This window comes from Procambarus clarkii, chromosome 37 (genome assembly GCF_040958095.1).
Source record: "Procambarus clarkii isolate CNS0578487 chromosome 37, FALCON_Pclarkii_2.0, whole genome shotgun sequence".
Taxonomy (NCBI): Eukaryota; Metazoa; Arthropoda; class Malacostraca; order Decapoda; family Cambaridae; genus Procambarus; species Procambarus clarkii.
The window spans coordinates 27,264,206-27,281,369 of record NC_091186.1 but is presented as its reverse complement, the minus strand read 5'-3'; the positions used below and the strand labels follow the sequence as shown (position 1 = coordinate 27,281,369).

Below are 17,164 nucleotides of genomic sequence, written 5' to 3'. Positions count from 1 at the left end.
AGAGTTCCGTGCTGCGTTTCACTTACGAGACGGAAAAGGATGGGAAGCTGCCTTTTCTAGATGTAACAGTCATGGAAAAGGGCGGAGGTTTCCACACTGCAGTCTACACAAAGGAAACAAACATAGGAATGTGCCTAAATGCCAACAGCGACTGCCCTGACAGGTACAAGAGGAGTGTTGTTAACGCATACGTCGACCGTGCTCTCAGCCACAGCTCAGAATGGAAGCAAGTCGACGAAGAACTCTGTAGGGTAAGGCAGGTCCTAGTCAATAACGGCTTCTCCAATGGTTTCATCGAAGACATCATAAGAAGGAAAGTGAAAAGCCATGCAACCTCCGAAGAGACAACTAACACAACACCTATACCCCCTATTAGACTATTTTACAGGAACTTCTTTTCCACAGCTCATAAAACAGAGGAAAGGGTCCTGAAAGATATTGTTAATAGAAACGTTATCCCTACAGACAAAAATCAGAGGATACAACTGACGATTTACTATAAAACCAGAAAAACGGCCAGCCTACTCATGAGAAACTCTCCAGACACAAAACAGAACGCTTTAAAAGAGACTAACGTCGTCTATGCCTTCAAATGCCCACATGGGGACTGTAAGCTCCAAAAAACCCAGTATATAGGCAAGACAACAACATCTCTTTCTAGGCGTTTAACGATGCATAAACAACAGGGCTCCATTAAGGAACATATAATCTCTTCCCATAACCAAACCATCGCCAGAGAAATCCTAGTAAACAACACAGAAATCATCGATAGATACAGCGATAGCAGGCGGCTTGACGTTTGCGAGGCACTACACATCAAGAAGTCAACACCAGCAATCAACAGCCAATTATTGCACAACTATATTCTACCCACCTCAAGACTCCGCTCCAATATAGAAGCATCAAGAAATATGGACCAATAGGCTTTCTACAAACACTTCTATTCAATACCCATTATTTCTGTTCTGTCTTGTGTTGATACTTTTAATACCCTATTAATATCCCCTAGTGTTCTGTCTTGTGTTAATGCCACATCATCCTTCCCACCTCACTCAAATGTAATGCCACATCACCCTTCCCACCTCACTCAAATGTAGATATAAAATCAGGGAAACGCAAGTTCTAATCAGTTGTATATTTGTGAAGTCTTTGAAAATGTAATAAGTTTTACGAAACGCGCCCGTGTCGCGTCAGACTAGAAATAAAAATGAATTTTGGAGAAGTGATTTTTGATTTACCTCCAACAGTGAAGCGTAATGTACGAAAGATTGAGAAAATTCGTGTTAGAATTATTAATCTTACTTTTTCGGTCATATTTAATAATATATGTCTACAGGAAAGACTGCTACCAAAATATACTAATATATATATATATATATATATATATATATATATATATATATATATATATATATATATATATATATATATATATATATATAGGAAAAGATTAAAGTATTCAGTAAGAATCCACAAGGTCTTCTCTGAATACTATTTTCTTCTTCGAGGATGTGGGTCCCTTTAATTACACCAGTGGTGGTACCCCTAATATATATATATATATATATATATATATATATATATATATATATATATATATATATATATATATATATATATATATATAATGTCACTGGGATGTTTATAATTGCTAATATTTCTTAAAGAAAGCATCAAGCAAACTTTACCAAGAGAGCTGCACCTAACACTTACCCATGCCCAGATACTACATACCTTCGTCTCAATCTCTTTGTTTTCGTTCTGAAAGTGGAGCTTCAGTTTGGTTTTGGAGTCATCTGAGGAACCCTTGAGCTGAGAGAACTTGTAGCGCCAGTGGTACTCCCTCGTCTCTGTGTCGTAGAGAGCGAACCCTCCCGACCAGTCCAGCGTCAGGCCAGATGATCTCCCGGCTTGTGTTACCGCGAATGTTTTGTTCTGAAATGGTTGTTGAGCGAGGCTGAGTATGGTGACAGTATAAAAAAGAAGAGTAAAGAATATCAACTTTTAGAATTAATTACTGTCTGCTCGAGTTTAGGTACTATTCATTATTTTATGGGGTTTGGCTTTGTTTTGTGCATGTTTTTGGTCGGTCTAATTGCAACAAATATCTAAACAAAAATAAAAACAAACTGAGCACTGTTTATACACAAACATGATTGTTTACCTAGTAAATATCTTCTCTAACACATGGGTACTGTTGCTCGATATTATTAGTCACAGGCGCTAGGTATATGCCCAGTGCCAGTGCCAGTGCCAGGCAAATCAAAGAAATGTGTGGTCGTGCTTCCGAGGTCCACTTGAACATTACTCACTTTTGTGACTCTTCAGATATAAGGAGAATGTTCGGCCAAGTTACTGTAGGGGGGTGGTACTTCCCTCCCTTCATCCCTCTACTGGAGAACACCAAACACCACTTCGGTGTTGTATACTTACCTTTATATATTTATTCACCACAATAGATTCCTTGCAGGCTCTCCATTCTCCACCCATAACCAGTTGATATCTCCTCTCCTCTCAATAACCATCCGTGTATGCCTTCCCTTTCTTATCAATAGCCAGCTGTGCATACCTCTAATATCAATCTAATATCCATCCGTGCATAAGTACTCTCTCCACCCAATTACAGTTTTTCATATCTCTCATCTCTTCTAACGTGTTCCTGGCGCCTTCTTTATCTCTATGGCTGAGACTCACCCCAAGTCTGGTAACAGCGTTGTAGACGGCACGGTGCCAGGCATTTTCAATCCTGAGGAGGTCTTGGCGGGTCTCAACGCTGAGGTAACGAGACTCCTGCATGGCCGTCTGCAGGAGGAAGCAGTGTTGCCTCTCGTCTACATACTCCGACTCCTTGATCACTCGGAACATGGTCTGATGAACAGCCCAGACTGACGCACGCTCAACCCAGTCGTGCGTGTTCAACTGCAGGGGAGACACAGGGCAAGTCTTAGTAAGATGTTAAGGAAGACATATACATAAAACAGAGGCACATTAGTAGTTACTGACGGGAGACATCTTCCGTCCACGAGGCTAACCATAGCCCGTGCTTCTTGCCCCGCTCCTGTGCCAGGTAAGTTACGGGCTCACCATAGCCCGTCCTACTTGGAACTTGTTCCGAGTAGCTGAATCTATAACAACAACAACAAGTAGTTACTACTGAGGAATTGAGGAAGTAGGAACGAAAAGTAGAAGATATGTAACGTTGAAAGTAATAAAGCAGTTATTACTAGAAAACTGAGTGAGAGGTAGCTCAGAGAAAGGTCAGGAGGGTCCACCACCACGGACAATATGGATCAGCTCACGAGCCACATGACACCAACTGTATGTTGAGATGATTTCGGGGCTTAGTGTCCCCGCGGCCCGGTCCTCGACCAGGCCTCCACCCCCAGGAAGCAGCCCGCAGCTGACTAACTCCCAGGCACCTATTTACTGCTAGGTAACAGGGGCATCAGGGTTAAAGAAACTCTGCCCATTGTTTCTCGCCGGCGCCTGGGATTGAACCCGGGACCACAGGATCACGCGTCCAGTGTTCTGTCCGCTCAGCCGCCAGCTCCCTGTATAATACAAACTGATAACCAAGTAAAAGTCCAGCTGTGAAGAGCAGAGACGAGCTTCTAGCTCAGCATCCAAGGTCCTGCTTGATGGAGTTGTCAGGCGCACCAATAGCTGATCAAGGGAGCTGAGAGCTTAGCTGATCAAGGGAGCTGAGAGCTTAGCTGATCAAGGGAGCTGAGAGCTTAGCTGATCAAGGGAGCTGAGAGCTTAGCTGATCAAGGGAGCTGAGAGCTGAGTGGAGAATAAAGGACGCTGTTAAAGACCTATTGACTTACACGATTCGGTTTCTATATTTATATCTCACTACAATAACTAAAACAAGTATAATTTATCTAGGCTGTATTTGAAACAATCAAGATATTCTTCGTCTTTTATCACATCTAGCATCATGCTCCTTACATCAGCCAAAATGTTTCCACAGCAGTATTTACCAAGGATCGAAGGGACTTGAGGCAGAATAGCAGTGAGTCGGGTGAGGCAAAGGACTAAGACTGAACGAGAGAGAGAGAGGGCTGCGGCCAGGGTGTAGGCTGGATTAATTGTGAATGGCAAGAAGAAAGGTACAGATAATAAATATACAGTTAATTAATGTACTTTACTGCACATCCTTTTAAGCTGAACCTCAACATAAGCTGGCACAGAAACCTGTGTGAAGTACGGAGAAGTACAGAGAATTCAAGTCTCCAGGGAAGATTTGATAGCAGCAGCAGCGGGGGAAATATTGTTTGGTGATGTCATGAAAAGTGGACGACAGACCACTGAAATATTATCTAAAACAGTGCAAAGTTACAAATTAAATCAAATTTCAGCCGAGATTTAACAGACCAAAGGAAGTTGTTATACATAATGGACAATCTTACTGAAACCAGCATTCGAGTGATCAATACTCCTCCACTGCCTAAGACAAAAATGAGTGACATTTAGTGAGCCAGCCGGAGGCTTATAGACGAATAGGAATATTCCTGCAAAAAAGTGATAAGCCTTTAGTTGACGTGGCTGGGAGGCTAGTAGCCTGGAGTATACCTGGAATGGGTTCTGGAAGTTATTGGGAGATAGCTCCAGTAGGAATTGGGGCTATCCTAAGTTGAATAAGGACATGGTTACACCAAAGGAAACAAAGTGTTAGTATAAATGAAGTTAATATAAATGCCCGTGTCTCCCTCGCTCCCATCACAATCGACTTAATAATGGTCCAGGACGGACCGACACGTCGTCGTCGTGTCTTCATCTTCTAGTGTGTGGTCTGGTCAATATAAATGAAGTCGGGACGAATCAAACTAGAGCTGGAAATAAATTCAGAAAACTCAAAATTGCTTCAAGACGATCATGATAGGTTTTGAAATGGACGATAGCCTGGCAGCTGCAGTTTATTTCTGAAAAAATATAAGGTCGTGAGGCTAGGTATTTAACGAGTGGCATAATAAACCTTTTATTTCGCCGGAAATAAAATGCTTCATTTTTATACCTTACCCATTAAGATATCTAAAATGAAAACAAAGTTGTGATATATTTAATTTAAAAACAAAAATAAGACTTTGTTGATAAAAAGAGTACTCGTGTAAAACGCTTTAGCTGTCTCAGGTCAACACAATTTTGCTACTGCGGTAAAATAGAAAAACACTATAAGAACTAGTTTTCTCAACAGTTAAACTATGACTGATGTTTTTGTACATCACAATTTAAAATAATTACTGTTTTCATAACACCTGAGCTTTACGAAGCAAAAAAGTATAGACAGATTGGTGACACGGAAGGCATAAAATACTTAGGTAATATTAAAAGTGGAAACAGGAAATATATATAATAAATGTGTTGTAATGAGAGGACAATAATATAAGCTGAAGGCACAGATGGGCCATGGTAATAGACACGAGGCATTGTAATAATAGACAAAGTAGACAAGGAGGAGGGAAGATGAATACAAGTTGGTCGGGAACCTTAGCAGTGAGGACGCAACCCGTCCGTGACTCAAGTCCATTACATCCAGCGGTCGACCCCACAGACGAATTCATAAATTTTAATATACTGTTCACTCAAAACGGGAATTTTCTCAAGTATAAATTAATATTATAATATATTAGCATATTGTGCATATATAGGCATAGGATAGGTTAGGTTAGGTGTTTAGGTTCTGTTGGCGATTATTTGTATTTGTAGTACGTGGGTGAAGCATTTATAGCGTTGTGATTCGAACAAAATTCGTCAGTGAAGCACTTGTTCCGGATATGTTCGAATGTCAGCAGTTGTGAGTCGTGTGTAAACCGCTTTTCATTCATAAACAGGGGGTTTGGCGGGTGCATGGAATCACTTTTGGATCTTTGTTTGGAGGACGGGCTGGAGGACGATACCTGAAACGGGTAATTATGAGCAGAGGTTCGATCTATCAGGCTCGGATGGTTAAATAGGTGAGAACAAACACAAATTTCAATGTGAAACTTATTTTATGTTTCCTAAACATTCGTAGGGAAAGGAAGTGGTAAGAGAGAGAGGAAAGATGGAGGAAGAAAAGGAGGTGGAATAAAAAAAAGGAAGTATAAAGCAAGGAAGAGGAGGAATAAGATAAGAAGAAGTGAATTTTAAGGATAAATTACTCACGGGAGGAGTGTCGAACATATAGATGTCAGTACCCTTGAGAGCGATGAACTTGGGCTTCCAATTCTGCCAGGGAAGGTTTTGGTTGAGGACGCCCTCACACACCCAGCCCATGTATAGTACGTGTTCAGACGCAGGGAAGCTTGAGTTGTACAGCTTCATCTGCAACAACAAGAGTCAAAAGGTCAGTGTGGAACACAACTCCAATTGAAATGCACAGTGAAAAAGAAAGTCATTGTTGCCCGCAAATTTAGAAACAAGAGGCGAGTCAGAGAGTCAATAAGACGCAGTTTCATCTGAAAATCGATATAAAGCAAAGCCCTTACAATCACTACCCATTCCTAAGCCAAATGTATTCCATACGTCGGCCGCCGTAGGTCACATTTGTATTACCTTAAATACAAATTAATATTTATTATTATGAAAATAATAACCCACTATTTTGAAAACACGAAGAAACGTTGACTTAATATTTCGATCCCACCCGGAATCCTATTCAGCAGTGAGCGAGAATGACTGTTGTTGTTGTTTTAGATTCAGCTACTCAGACCTAATAGTTCCAAGTAGCACGGGCTATGGTGAGCCCGTAAGTGGAGGCTCTTTGGAGCCATTGTCTGCATCAATAGCTGATACTGGAGATCTGGGGATGGGGTCCGTGGACGCGCCAATCCTATTCAAGTCAGGATGACAGCTGTAACTGCTCTGATGGGGTTAAGTCAGGTGTCGTGGGAAGAGGTAAAAGCATTGGGTAATAACCTTGTCATTACAACAACAACAACCTTGTTACATAATCGCTCACCCTATGTGGTAACCACTTCATGAGGAGATATTAAAATTTGGATATTGTTTATAAAAGTAGATTCTATTATGCAGGCGATGAGTCACAATAACGTGGCTGAAGTATGTTGACCAGACCACACACTAGAAGTTGAAGGGACGACGACGTTTCGGTCCGTCCTGGACCATTCTCAAGTCGATTGTGCTAGATTCTAGATTCTACTATTTTTCTTTTGAAGCCATAGTGTTTGGGATAAATTATACAAGAGTTATCCATATAATTTTATAATCGGTCATCAGTCATCAGACATTTGTCATTCGACTCTCAATCAACTATAATTGTGTCGATACAAGAAGCTCTCTCCATTACTTCCAAATGCAAGACCCTATACAAGGTCTTGCATTTTTTCAATATTAATGAGCATTTGCCAGTCTCCTGACCATTTGTGGAGTTCAAGTAGACGTCTTTGCAAGACTTCAATACCATTCTCGCTTCCTACTTTGCCATAGATGTTAGTGTCATCTGCAGGTTTGATGATATGGTTTGTAATATTCTCATTGATGTATGCGACAAAAAGTTGGCCCCAAGATGGAAACTTACAGTACCACATTCACCACAATTCTCTAGCCAGATTTATTTTCATTTAGGACGACCGTTGGCTTTCTTTGTTTTAACCATTGTTTTATCCATTCTAGTATTTTAAAATTTATTCCATGAACGTGCAATTTTTTTGCCAGTTTTACACGTGGTACCTTATTAAAAGCTTGAGAAAAGTCAATTTATATTACGTCTACTGGTAGACCTTTGTCTGAAAAGAAGGCTTGGCGCCTTCTTTTGATAAGTACTTACTTTGTCAAGAAATGTATATGCTTATCTCTCAGAATGTTCGGTAATATGTTTATTGTTTGTGATGTGTGTCTATATATGTATGAACACATTGTACTGAACGGGGTGAGAATAGCTTGAGCTGCCTCATCCCTTTGTGTGTATTTTACCTCAATAAACTTATTTCAATTTCAATTTCTTACTTTGTCTGAATTGGTGGCTACTCATCTGACGCATGGTAAAGTCCATGATGTTACTCACCAGAAGGTTGGTAAGACCGATGATGTTACTCACCTGGAGGTTGGTAAGGCCGATGATGTTACTCACCAGGAGGTTGGTAAGGCCGATGATGTTACTCACCTGGAGGTTGGTAAGTCCATGATGTTACTCACCTGGAGGTTGGTAAGGCCGATGATGTTACTCACCTGGAGGTTGGTAAGGCCGATGATGTTACTCACCTGGAGGTTGGTAAGGCTGATGATGTTACTCACCTGGAGGTTGGTAAGGCTGATGATGTTACTCACCTGGAGGTTGGTAAGGCTGATGGTGTTACTCACCTGGAGGTTGGTAAGACCGATGATGTTACTCACCTGGAGGTTGGTAAGGCCGATGATGTTACTCACCAGGAGGTTGGTAAGACCGATGATGTTACTCACCAGGAGGTTGGTAAGACCGATGATGTTACTCACCAGGAGGTTGGTAAGACCGATGATGTTACTCACCTGGAGGTTGGTAAGACCGATGGTGTTACTCACCAGGAGGTTGGTAAGACCGATGGTGTTACTCACCTGGAGGTTGGTAAGGCCGATGATGTTACTCACCAGGAGGTTGGTAAGACCGATGGTGTTACTTGGAGGGTGGTAAGGCCGATGGTGTTACTTGGAGGTTGGTAAGACCGATGATGTTACTCACCTGGAGGTTGGTAAGGCCGATGATGTTACTCACCAGGAGGTTGGTAAGACCGATGGTGTTACTTGGAGGTTGGTAAGGCCGATGGTGTTACTTGGAGGTTGGTAAGACCGATGATGTTACTCACCTGGAGGTTGGTAAGGCCGATGATGTTGTTGGTGATGTGTTTGATCCACTGGGACAGCATGGCGGCGTCTTGGCAGTGCACCACACCAGTACTGATACCGTTTATACCCCGCACCTCGAACGCTTGCGGCCGCAGCTTGTCGGTGCCGAAGATGTACCGTGTGATGTAGGCCATCATGAGTGGCACTGTAGGGAGGGCACGGGTGGTGGAGAGTGGCAGAGTGACACAGAGGCATACACAGAAACAGAGGGACAGAGATAGACAGAAACAGAGACAGAGGGACACAGATAGACAGAACAGAGTAATATATAGATTAAAGGTAAACTGGTGAAGTTTACGAATAAAGTATGTGACTTTGTTTATGTTCTTCCATTAACAGCATTTGTTGTCAATTACAAAAATTGTCTTCTGTTTTATATATATTTGAACTATTATATATATAACGAAATAAAACTGCAGACAACAACCCTAATCCGATAGTTTTAAAATAAGTAAGTAAATAATGAAAAGGAATAACGCCCTTCCTGTAAATTATCAAGCAATTAGATTCAGTTCAGTATTTGGTATATTCATGTAAGTCATCATTCAGCGTCAAGTTGAAAGAAATTTATAGGGTCATCAAGTAATTAATAATTCCCGTGAAGGTTACTCATTATGTAAAGCACATGTAGCAGCAGCTGAAGTATTATTGTCGTAAGGCAACCACTAAAAGATGGCTTAATTTACAGCTAACGAAGAACATGACAAACCAAAGTCTCAAGGCTCAAAACAATACTCTACTAAATTATATGTCAAATGAAACAAAATACTTTTTTCTTATTCAACAGGCAGACATTCACAACAGCTTTCAAAAAAACGTATTAGAGAAAAAAATCGTGCAAACTGTTTAAAATTAAGTTTAACAAATAATTTTCTTCAAATTCGCAGCCTACATCATTTGAACGCAATAAGCTGTGGCTGCTTGATTGACTTTATATTAGCATGCAATTACAATGTTATTTAATGCCAGAATTTAATGAGTATTGATGCCTGTATGAGAATCCAAGACGTTAGGCGACGTCACCTGAGAGCATCATTAGCTGAATTAATGGGGAAAGCAATGTCAAAGATGTCAACCGATATCAAGTATAAAAGAGCAGTTCTGAGTAATCTATCAGAGTACGTTTAAGGAACAAGACAGAAGACTGACTAGAGGATGACTGAGAGGAATACCCACCTGTAACTATATCCACCCATTGCTTCTCCACCTTTGGTCCGTTGGGGGTGGAGTCTGCAGTGGAGGTGTTGGTGGCTGTGCTGGTGGGAGTGGTGGAGGTGGCGTTAGAGATGCCGTTCGGAGTGTGCTTCGAGATGACTTCGTTCCGACTGTTGTTGACTTTGTTGAGGTTGTTGGTGGTTGTGCTTGTGTTGGAGGTGTCGGTGGTAGTGCTATTATTGGAGACGATGGAATCAGTTTGGTCACTATTTGATATTTTGTGATTGGAGATCTTGGCCGAGGTGGGGGTGGAGGAGGGGGTGGTTGGGGTTGTGGGATCAGAGGGGGAGCGCCAGCCATCTTCAGGCCTGAGCTGTGACGCTGTGCTCTCTGTTGTGCTGCTCAACGTCTCTGTCATCACACACGAAACAAATTAATTTGATTCACCTTGTTTTCTCGTCTATGTTTTTGGTTAATGTTTGCTAGTACCACAACAGCCGCGGTACTAACGCCTGGTCATATTTTGACCATATGTGAACATATCACTCAATAACCTAATTAACCTAATACTTATTATACAATTCATCCACCACCCCAAATGAGCTTCACTAAGCTGGTTGGTCCGTAAGCAAAAGTGTTATGGTTTTAATAAACTCTGTGAGGTTGAGAGGCCTTAAGGTCATCACCAAACCAAAGATTCAGGGAATGTCAATCATGCATGCATCGACACCAAGCAGTTAATCAACTCGCACTTTTACAGCTGTAATTAAACATCTTAATATCTAGAGCTAACAAACCTCCAACTCTTTTAGGAAATAGCATAATTAACACGCACCCACTTTTACTAGCATGATACATTACCAGCTATCAACATATACTAATTAACATTGTGACCTAACAGCCAGTTAGTTGAACACAATATATTGCAGTGATTGTAATAATATATGCATACGAGAAACATTCAGAAACTTAAATGTGAAAATTACCAAATTAGATATGTTGTGTCCATAGCATGAGCAATGTTTCTGTGACACAGAACCAGGAGCAACACCTCATAAACCTGTAATACTGCAAACACATCATCAAAGTAAAATACATTAGGAGACAGTGAATAGAATCTGCTGCCATTAGACAGTACAGAAGAGACCAATAAAATTTTCAGCTTTGGAGCCCCATTTGTCAAATTACTGTAACAAAAATACAAATTATACATGATCCCTGACCTGTGTGACGTCACGGTGTCTGTCCCTCAAGTTCCCTCCTTGTGCTGCTACTTAAGTGTCCCTCTCTTACACTTGACAATCCTTACTGGCCAAACATCACCCTTAATAAAGGTTACTCTCAACTTGATGTTTCTGTAAAAATCCTATCAGCTTAGCCAACTACGTAGAATCATCAGCCCATTCTCGCGAGCGTTCTCAGCGTCATGAGACTGTCGTAGTGAAGTGTCTTATCTTAACCTACCAGAGAACCCACGTATAGAAAACGGGACATTATGTCAACATAAGTACTTAGCATCACATGTAACAAGCAGCAATCAGCCGGAACAGTCCCTCTTTAAGTTATTAATTATGGAGCGCATAACAATTGCGGCGGGTGTAGTTTTTATGTTATTTGTTACGAGTCACAATTAGTGCCCCCCGAGGACCCTCACAAATGGAACGGCATCAGAATTCTATGGAACTCTGTCTCGAGTGATGTCAGGCCAGATGGTGATGGGCAGGTTAGGCCGTGTCAATGTTTAATAATACCCAAATTTTGTAATGCCAGAATTTTTAATAATACCGAAAATTCAAAGTCCAAAAATTTATTTATAATGTTCTATGGTAAGTTCCTCAAGACAACAGTTGTATAGTTCATAAGAAAGAGGAATTAGCTCAACAAGTGACCACTAGCGAGAACTATTTAACTGTTAAGGATCGATCTGATTTCTTCTCTTTCAAAATTTTTTATTATGGGTGATGTTACTTTAACCGGTCTATAGTTTTTAGCCAATATTTTGCTGGCACACTGGTGTATTGGAGCTATATCTGCTGACAGAAGTGCTCCTGGTATCTCTCCTGCACCTGCGGGTTCTCCACGCAACCCTCAGTGCTCATGCTACCGGTAATTTACACTTCTTCATAAATATACAATTCCAGGAGTTGGGACCCGGTGGTGAGAGCTGTTTATTAGGGTGGTAAACATAGCATCATAATGTTCTTTTAGGATTTTCCTAATTTCTTTGTCGTCCTCTGTGTATAACCCGACGATTGCAGGTATAGACCCAATACTGATGGTTTTCGAGTTTTATTTCACATGCGTGAAAAACTTATATATATGCACATATAATCTTATACAGCTTTCTGTTCCAATTACATGTCTTCAGTCTAGTGTGCTTGCTTCAGCTTCTGCTCTATTTCTTCAATCTCCATGATTAAATTATTTTTTCTTTATTGGGATAGTCGTGTCTGCTTAAACAATTCAGTAATTATTTTCATTCTTCTGCAGTGTCGACTGCTTTCCCTTCAAGCATATTTTGTAAGCTTTGCCAGTCAATTGTTCTATTCCTTACATGAGAGTTTTGGTATTTAAGACGGTTTTCCGATAGATGTTTGCAAGTTCTATGTTTATTTTTTCCCAGCAGTCCTCTTGTTAAAATTGTATTTATTAAATACCCTTATTTATTATTAAATAATAAATAAATATTTATTAAATAAATATTAAATTATTTATTTATTAAATAAAATTTATATTATAAATATAAATGGAGGGAGCCGGTCGGCCGAGCGGACAGCACGCTGGCCTTGTGATCCTGTGGTCCTGGGTTCGATCCCAGGCGCCGGCGAGAAACAATGGGCAGAGTTTCTTTCACCCTGTTACCTAGCAGTAAAATAGGTACCTGGGTGTTAGTCAGCTGTCACGGGCTGCTTCCTGGGGGTGGAGGCCTGGTCGAGGACCGGGCCGCGGGGACACTAAAGCCCCGAAATCATCTCAAGATAACCTCAAGAAGATAACCCTCTCACGCTTATTTGGAGATATTACGAGCTGTGAGTCGTAACTTGAACTTCAAGGAGTCTTTGATCTGAGTGTTTAGTATCTGAGATTGTAATGTCTCTGATTTCTTCTTTGTTTGTAAAGATCAGGTCAAGAATATTTTCGTTCCTAATTGGTTCTGTTATCTTCTGGGCGAAAGTTTTTCCTAGAATCTAAGTTGTTCTCTAAACCGTGTTTGGTTATTTCCAGGTTGATATCCTTTTATAATGTTATTGTTTATTATTCTTTATCTTAAACTGGGTAGAGTAAAGCCTCCAAAGAAGATAATATCTGGTAATGGGTTTCTAGATTATCGAGATTATTTTCTATTGCATCTGCTCTGAGATTATCTCAACCGTTGCATCTGATGGTTTGCATATTAGAATAATAACTAGGGTTTATTTTCTCTACTTTAATTCCAGGTATCTCTACCACCTTGTTACCTAGCAGTAAATTAGGTACCTGGGTGTTAGTCAGCTGTCACGAGCTGCTTCCTGGGGGTGGAGGCCTGGTCGAGGACCGGGCCGCGGGGACACTAAAAGAAGCCCCGAAATCATCTCAAGATAACCTCAAGATAACGTCATTTGCAGAGCTTAGGAGCTCTGAGTATAAGGTCCTATCCTACTTACTCTATCATATCTATGTAAATTTTATTCTAGTATCCAGATCTCACTGTTCAAGTAGTCTCCCGTATTGTTTGTCTGAAGGACCCAAATAATGAATTTGCCTCCGTTGAGGCTATTTATAAATGGTACTTTGTTTTTCGTCGTTGATTTTAGGCCTTTAATGTTGGCAAAGATAAATAAAGTTACTCAGAAGAATTTTGACCGGTAAGTTTTTTCAGAGAGTTCCATTATGTATTGATTCATTATGTATTGAACTTTATTTGATTTGTATTTGTTGGATGTTGTAGTTGCAGGTGTGTTGCAGGGTGTTGTAGTAGTAGATGGCTTTAGTGTGTACATGGCTCCTTCTGCCAGTTTCAAGGATTAGAAAGGATGTGAGGATGGTACTTACCATCGTTCTTGTTGAGGAAGGGAGTGGCGGCCTTGTAGTGTCTGACGGTCAGGAGTACCTCGTCCCCCGCCTGACGCAGCTCGCCCACAGCCTCGTCATGGGTACACCGCAGCAGAGTCTGGTTGTTCACTGTCAACACACAAGACAACACCTGTCACATGGTGCTGGTTGTTCACTGTCAACACCTGTCACATGGTGCTGGTTGTTCACTGTCAACACACAAGACAACACCCCGTCACATGGTGCTGGTTGTTCACTGTCAACACAGTAGACAACACCTGTCACATGGTGCTGGTTGTTCACTGTCAACACAGTAGACAACACCTGTCACATGGTGCTGGTTGTTCACTGTCAACACACAAGACAACACCCGTCACATGGTGCTGGTTGTTCACTGTCAACACCCGTCACATGGTGCTGGTTGTTCACTGTCAACACCTGTCACATAGTGCTGGTTGTTCACTGTCAACACCCGTCACATGGTGCTGGTTGTTCACTGTCAACACCCGTCACATGGTGCTGGTTGTTCACTGTCAACACACAAGACAACACCCGTCACATGGTGCTGGTTGTTCACTGTCAACACCCGTCACATGGTGCTGGTTGTTCACTGTCAACACCCGTCACATGGTGCTGGTTGTTCACTGTCAACACCCGTCACATGGTGCTGGTTGTTCACTGTCAACACCCGTCACATAGTGCTGGTTGTTCACTGTCAACACCCGTCACATGGTGCTGGTTGTTCACTGTCAACACACAAGACAACACCCGTCACATGGTGCTGGTTGTTCACTGTCAACACCCGTCACATAGTGCTGGTTGTTCACTGTCAACACACAAGACAACACCCGTCACATGGTGCTGGTTGTTCACTGTCAACACCCGTCACATGGTACTGGTTGTTCACTGTCAACACACAAGAGAACACCCGTCACATGGTGCTGGTTGTTCACTGTCAACACCCGTCACATGGTGCTGGTTGTTCACTGTCAACACCCGTCACATGGTGCTGGTTGTTCACTGCCAACACCCGTCACATAGTGCTGGTTGTTCACTGTCAACACCCGTCACATGGTGCTGGTTGTTCACTGTCAACACACAAGACAACACCCGTCACATGGTGCTGGTTGTTCACTGTCAACACCCGTCACATAGTGCTGGTTGTTCACTGTCAACACCCGTCACATGGTGCTGGTTGTTCACTGTCAACACCCGTCACATAGTGCTGGTTGTTCACTGTCAACACCCGTCACATGGTGCTGGTTGTTCACTGTCGGAATTGTTTCACACAAGGCGGAATGGACACAAATCTAAGGGAATTACGGATTGCAGATTTTAAAGAAACGATTTAAAGTTTAACACAGAATATTCTAACTAATTGTTTACAAGAGACAGATGTAATTGTTATAAGAGGAGGGACGAGGCACTCGTCATACAGCTCCCAACATGTATTCACTAGCCGTGTCCACCTTCTTGTTCCACCACTCCGTTACCTTAACTTTACAGTCACACCCTCCTCCACTTTCAGCTCTTCAGACAAGCCACGCCCTCAAAATGTGCATACAACCTTTTGCCTGAGCTGTACAAAGTACTGTACATGGTTCCTCAACTCATGGACATCCTTGTGGTAATAATCCTCACTACCACATTGATATTTCCATAAACTTAAAATACCTCGTACATACAACCCAAGCCCAGCATTGTTACACACCTTACCAAACCCTCAGTTCACCAGCCTCCATCAAAGTTGCTCACTCATATGAAGGAGGAAGAAAGGAAAAATGCAGAGGCTATAAAGAGGTGGAGAATAAAAATGATGATGAAGAGAAAGAAACAATATAGTCTCGCTCACCCTTGAGTATGGCGTCGCCGACGAAGAGCTTGCCTGTGAGGTCGGCGGCTTGATCCTTAAATATCCGCGAGATGAGAATAGGCAGCTTGTGCTCGGACCCTCCCTTGATGCTGAGGCCCAAGCCGGAGTTGCGCTGTCGGATGACCTTCACTCGCCGGATCTGTAGGCGAGATGAGGGCGGGTTACCACCTGTGACAGAGCAGATGAGAGTGATGATGAGTGCCCGATACTCGTCATCATCATTATCAGCGACGTAGACAGACTCCAGGCCAGACAACCTCTGGGAATTAAGACAATGACAAGCGAGGCGTGGAACGTGAAGGTGAAAAAGAACATAAGTTCCAGTTACGGAGATAAGAGCCGAAGACAAGTAAATAAGAGACATTATACAAGAGAGAAGAAAACCAGTATTGTATACCGTTGGGATAAAACAAAGTACAATGTCTCCTATTTCCAACATTTAAAGATGAAATTCGGTGTTTACTAAGCGTGATGGATCACAGGCTTAAACACCCCGGCGTTCACATACAAGATAAAATAAAAACAAAACAAAAGAAGAACAGATAGAGAAGAGAGACGGAACACTGGAGAAGAAGAGAGAAACAGAGAAGAGTAGAGAGAAAGAAGCAGAAGAAGGTAGTAGGTACAAGACCCGCCAAGGAACACTGGCATGCCATGAAGGGTAATCTGTTGTGGATTTACCTGCTGCTGGATACATTATTTACACCCCAGACGGAGCAATGGCGCGGGCCTAGGAAGGGGAGAGAGGAAGGGGCAGTGAGGGAGGGGAAGGAACAGGAGTTGTTGCTGGAGGGGGCGAAGGGAGGAGAAAGACAAGGAATAATATGTTGATAATGCGTGAGAAGACGAGAGAAAAGAAAAGAAGTAAAGAAGCATTATGACACCACCGAGACACTACGTGACCCTCTAAGAGAAGGAAGCAGCTCACACACACACTACCATTAATGTCTCGCCCACATCCATCACTTCCACTCTCACAACAATAACACCATCGCACGTACACACTATAATTCTCCCTCTCAACTCACACACAGGTTGCACTTGCAGTGAAATATCAGCTGAGATGATATTCAAACGTTCAAACGTTTGAATATTCCCATGCCACAGGTACCGGTAGCGCAATATTCCCATGCCACAGGTACCGGTAGCGCAATATTCCCATGCCACAGGTACCGGTAGCGCAATCTGATCCTTGAAACCACCAAGTCACACTGTTACAATCAAATGAAGAAATGAAAAAAAAAAGAAAAAAGTTGGTCAAATAGTCACGTATTTAAGCAG

At 42.0% G+C, this 17,164-nt stretch overlaps 1 protein-coding gene across 1 annotated transcript in view; it reads right to left on the bottom strand.

Annotated features, from left to right (window-relative positions):
* Positions 1-1,651: 1,651 nt before the first annotated feature.
* LOC123765884 (gamma-1-syntrophin-like) overlaps positions 1,652-17,164 on the bottom strand; it is a 313,593-nt gene continuing 298,080 nt past the window's right edge. The window contains exons 5-12 of the mRNA XM_069336934.1: positions 15,863-16,022; positions 14,011-14,139; positions 10,000-10,389; positions 8,784-8,968; positions 6,148-6,306; positions 2,695-2,919; positions 1,708-1,935; positions 1,652-1,660 (exon numbers count right to left, since the gene is read on the bottom strand). Coding sequence (XP_069193035.1) covers positions 1,652-1,660; positions 1,708-1,935; positions 2,695-2,919; positions 6,148-6,306; positions 8,784-8,968; positions 10,000-10,389; positions 14,011-14,139; positions 15,863-16,022 — 1,485 coding nt within the window. The remainder of the gene's footprint in view (positions 1,661-1,707; positions 1,936-2,694; positions 2,920-6,147; positions 6,307-8,783; positions 8,969-9,999; positions 10,390-14,010; positions 14,140-15,862; positions 16,023-17,164) is intronic.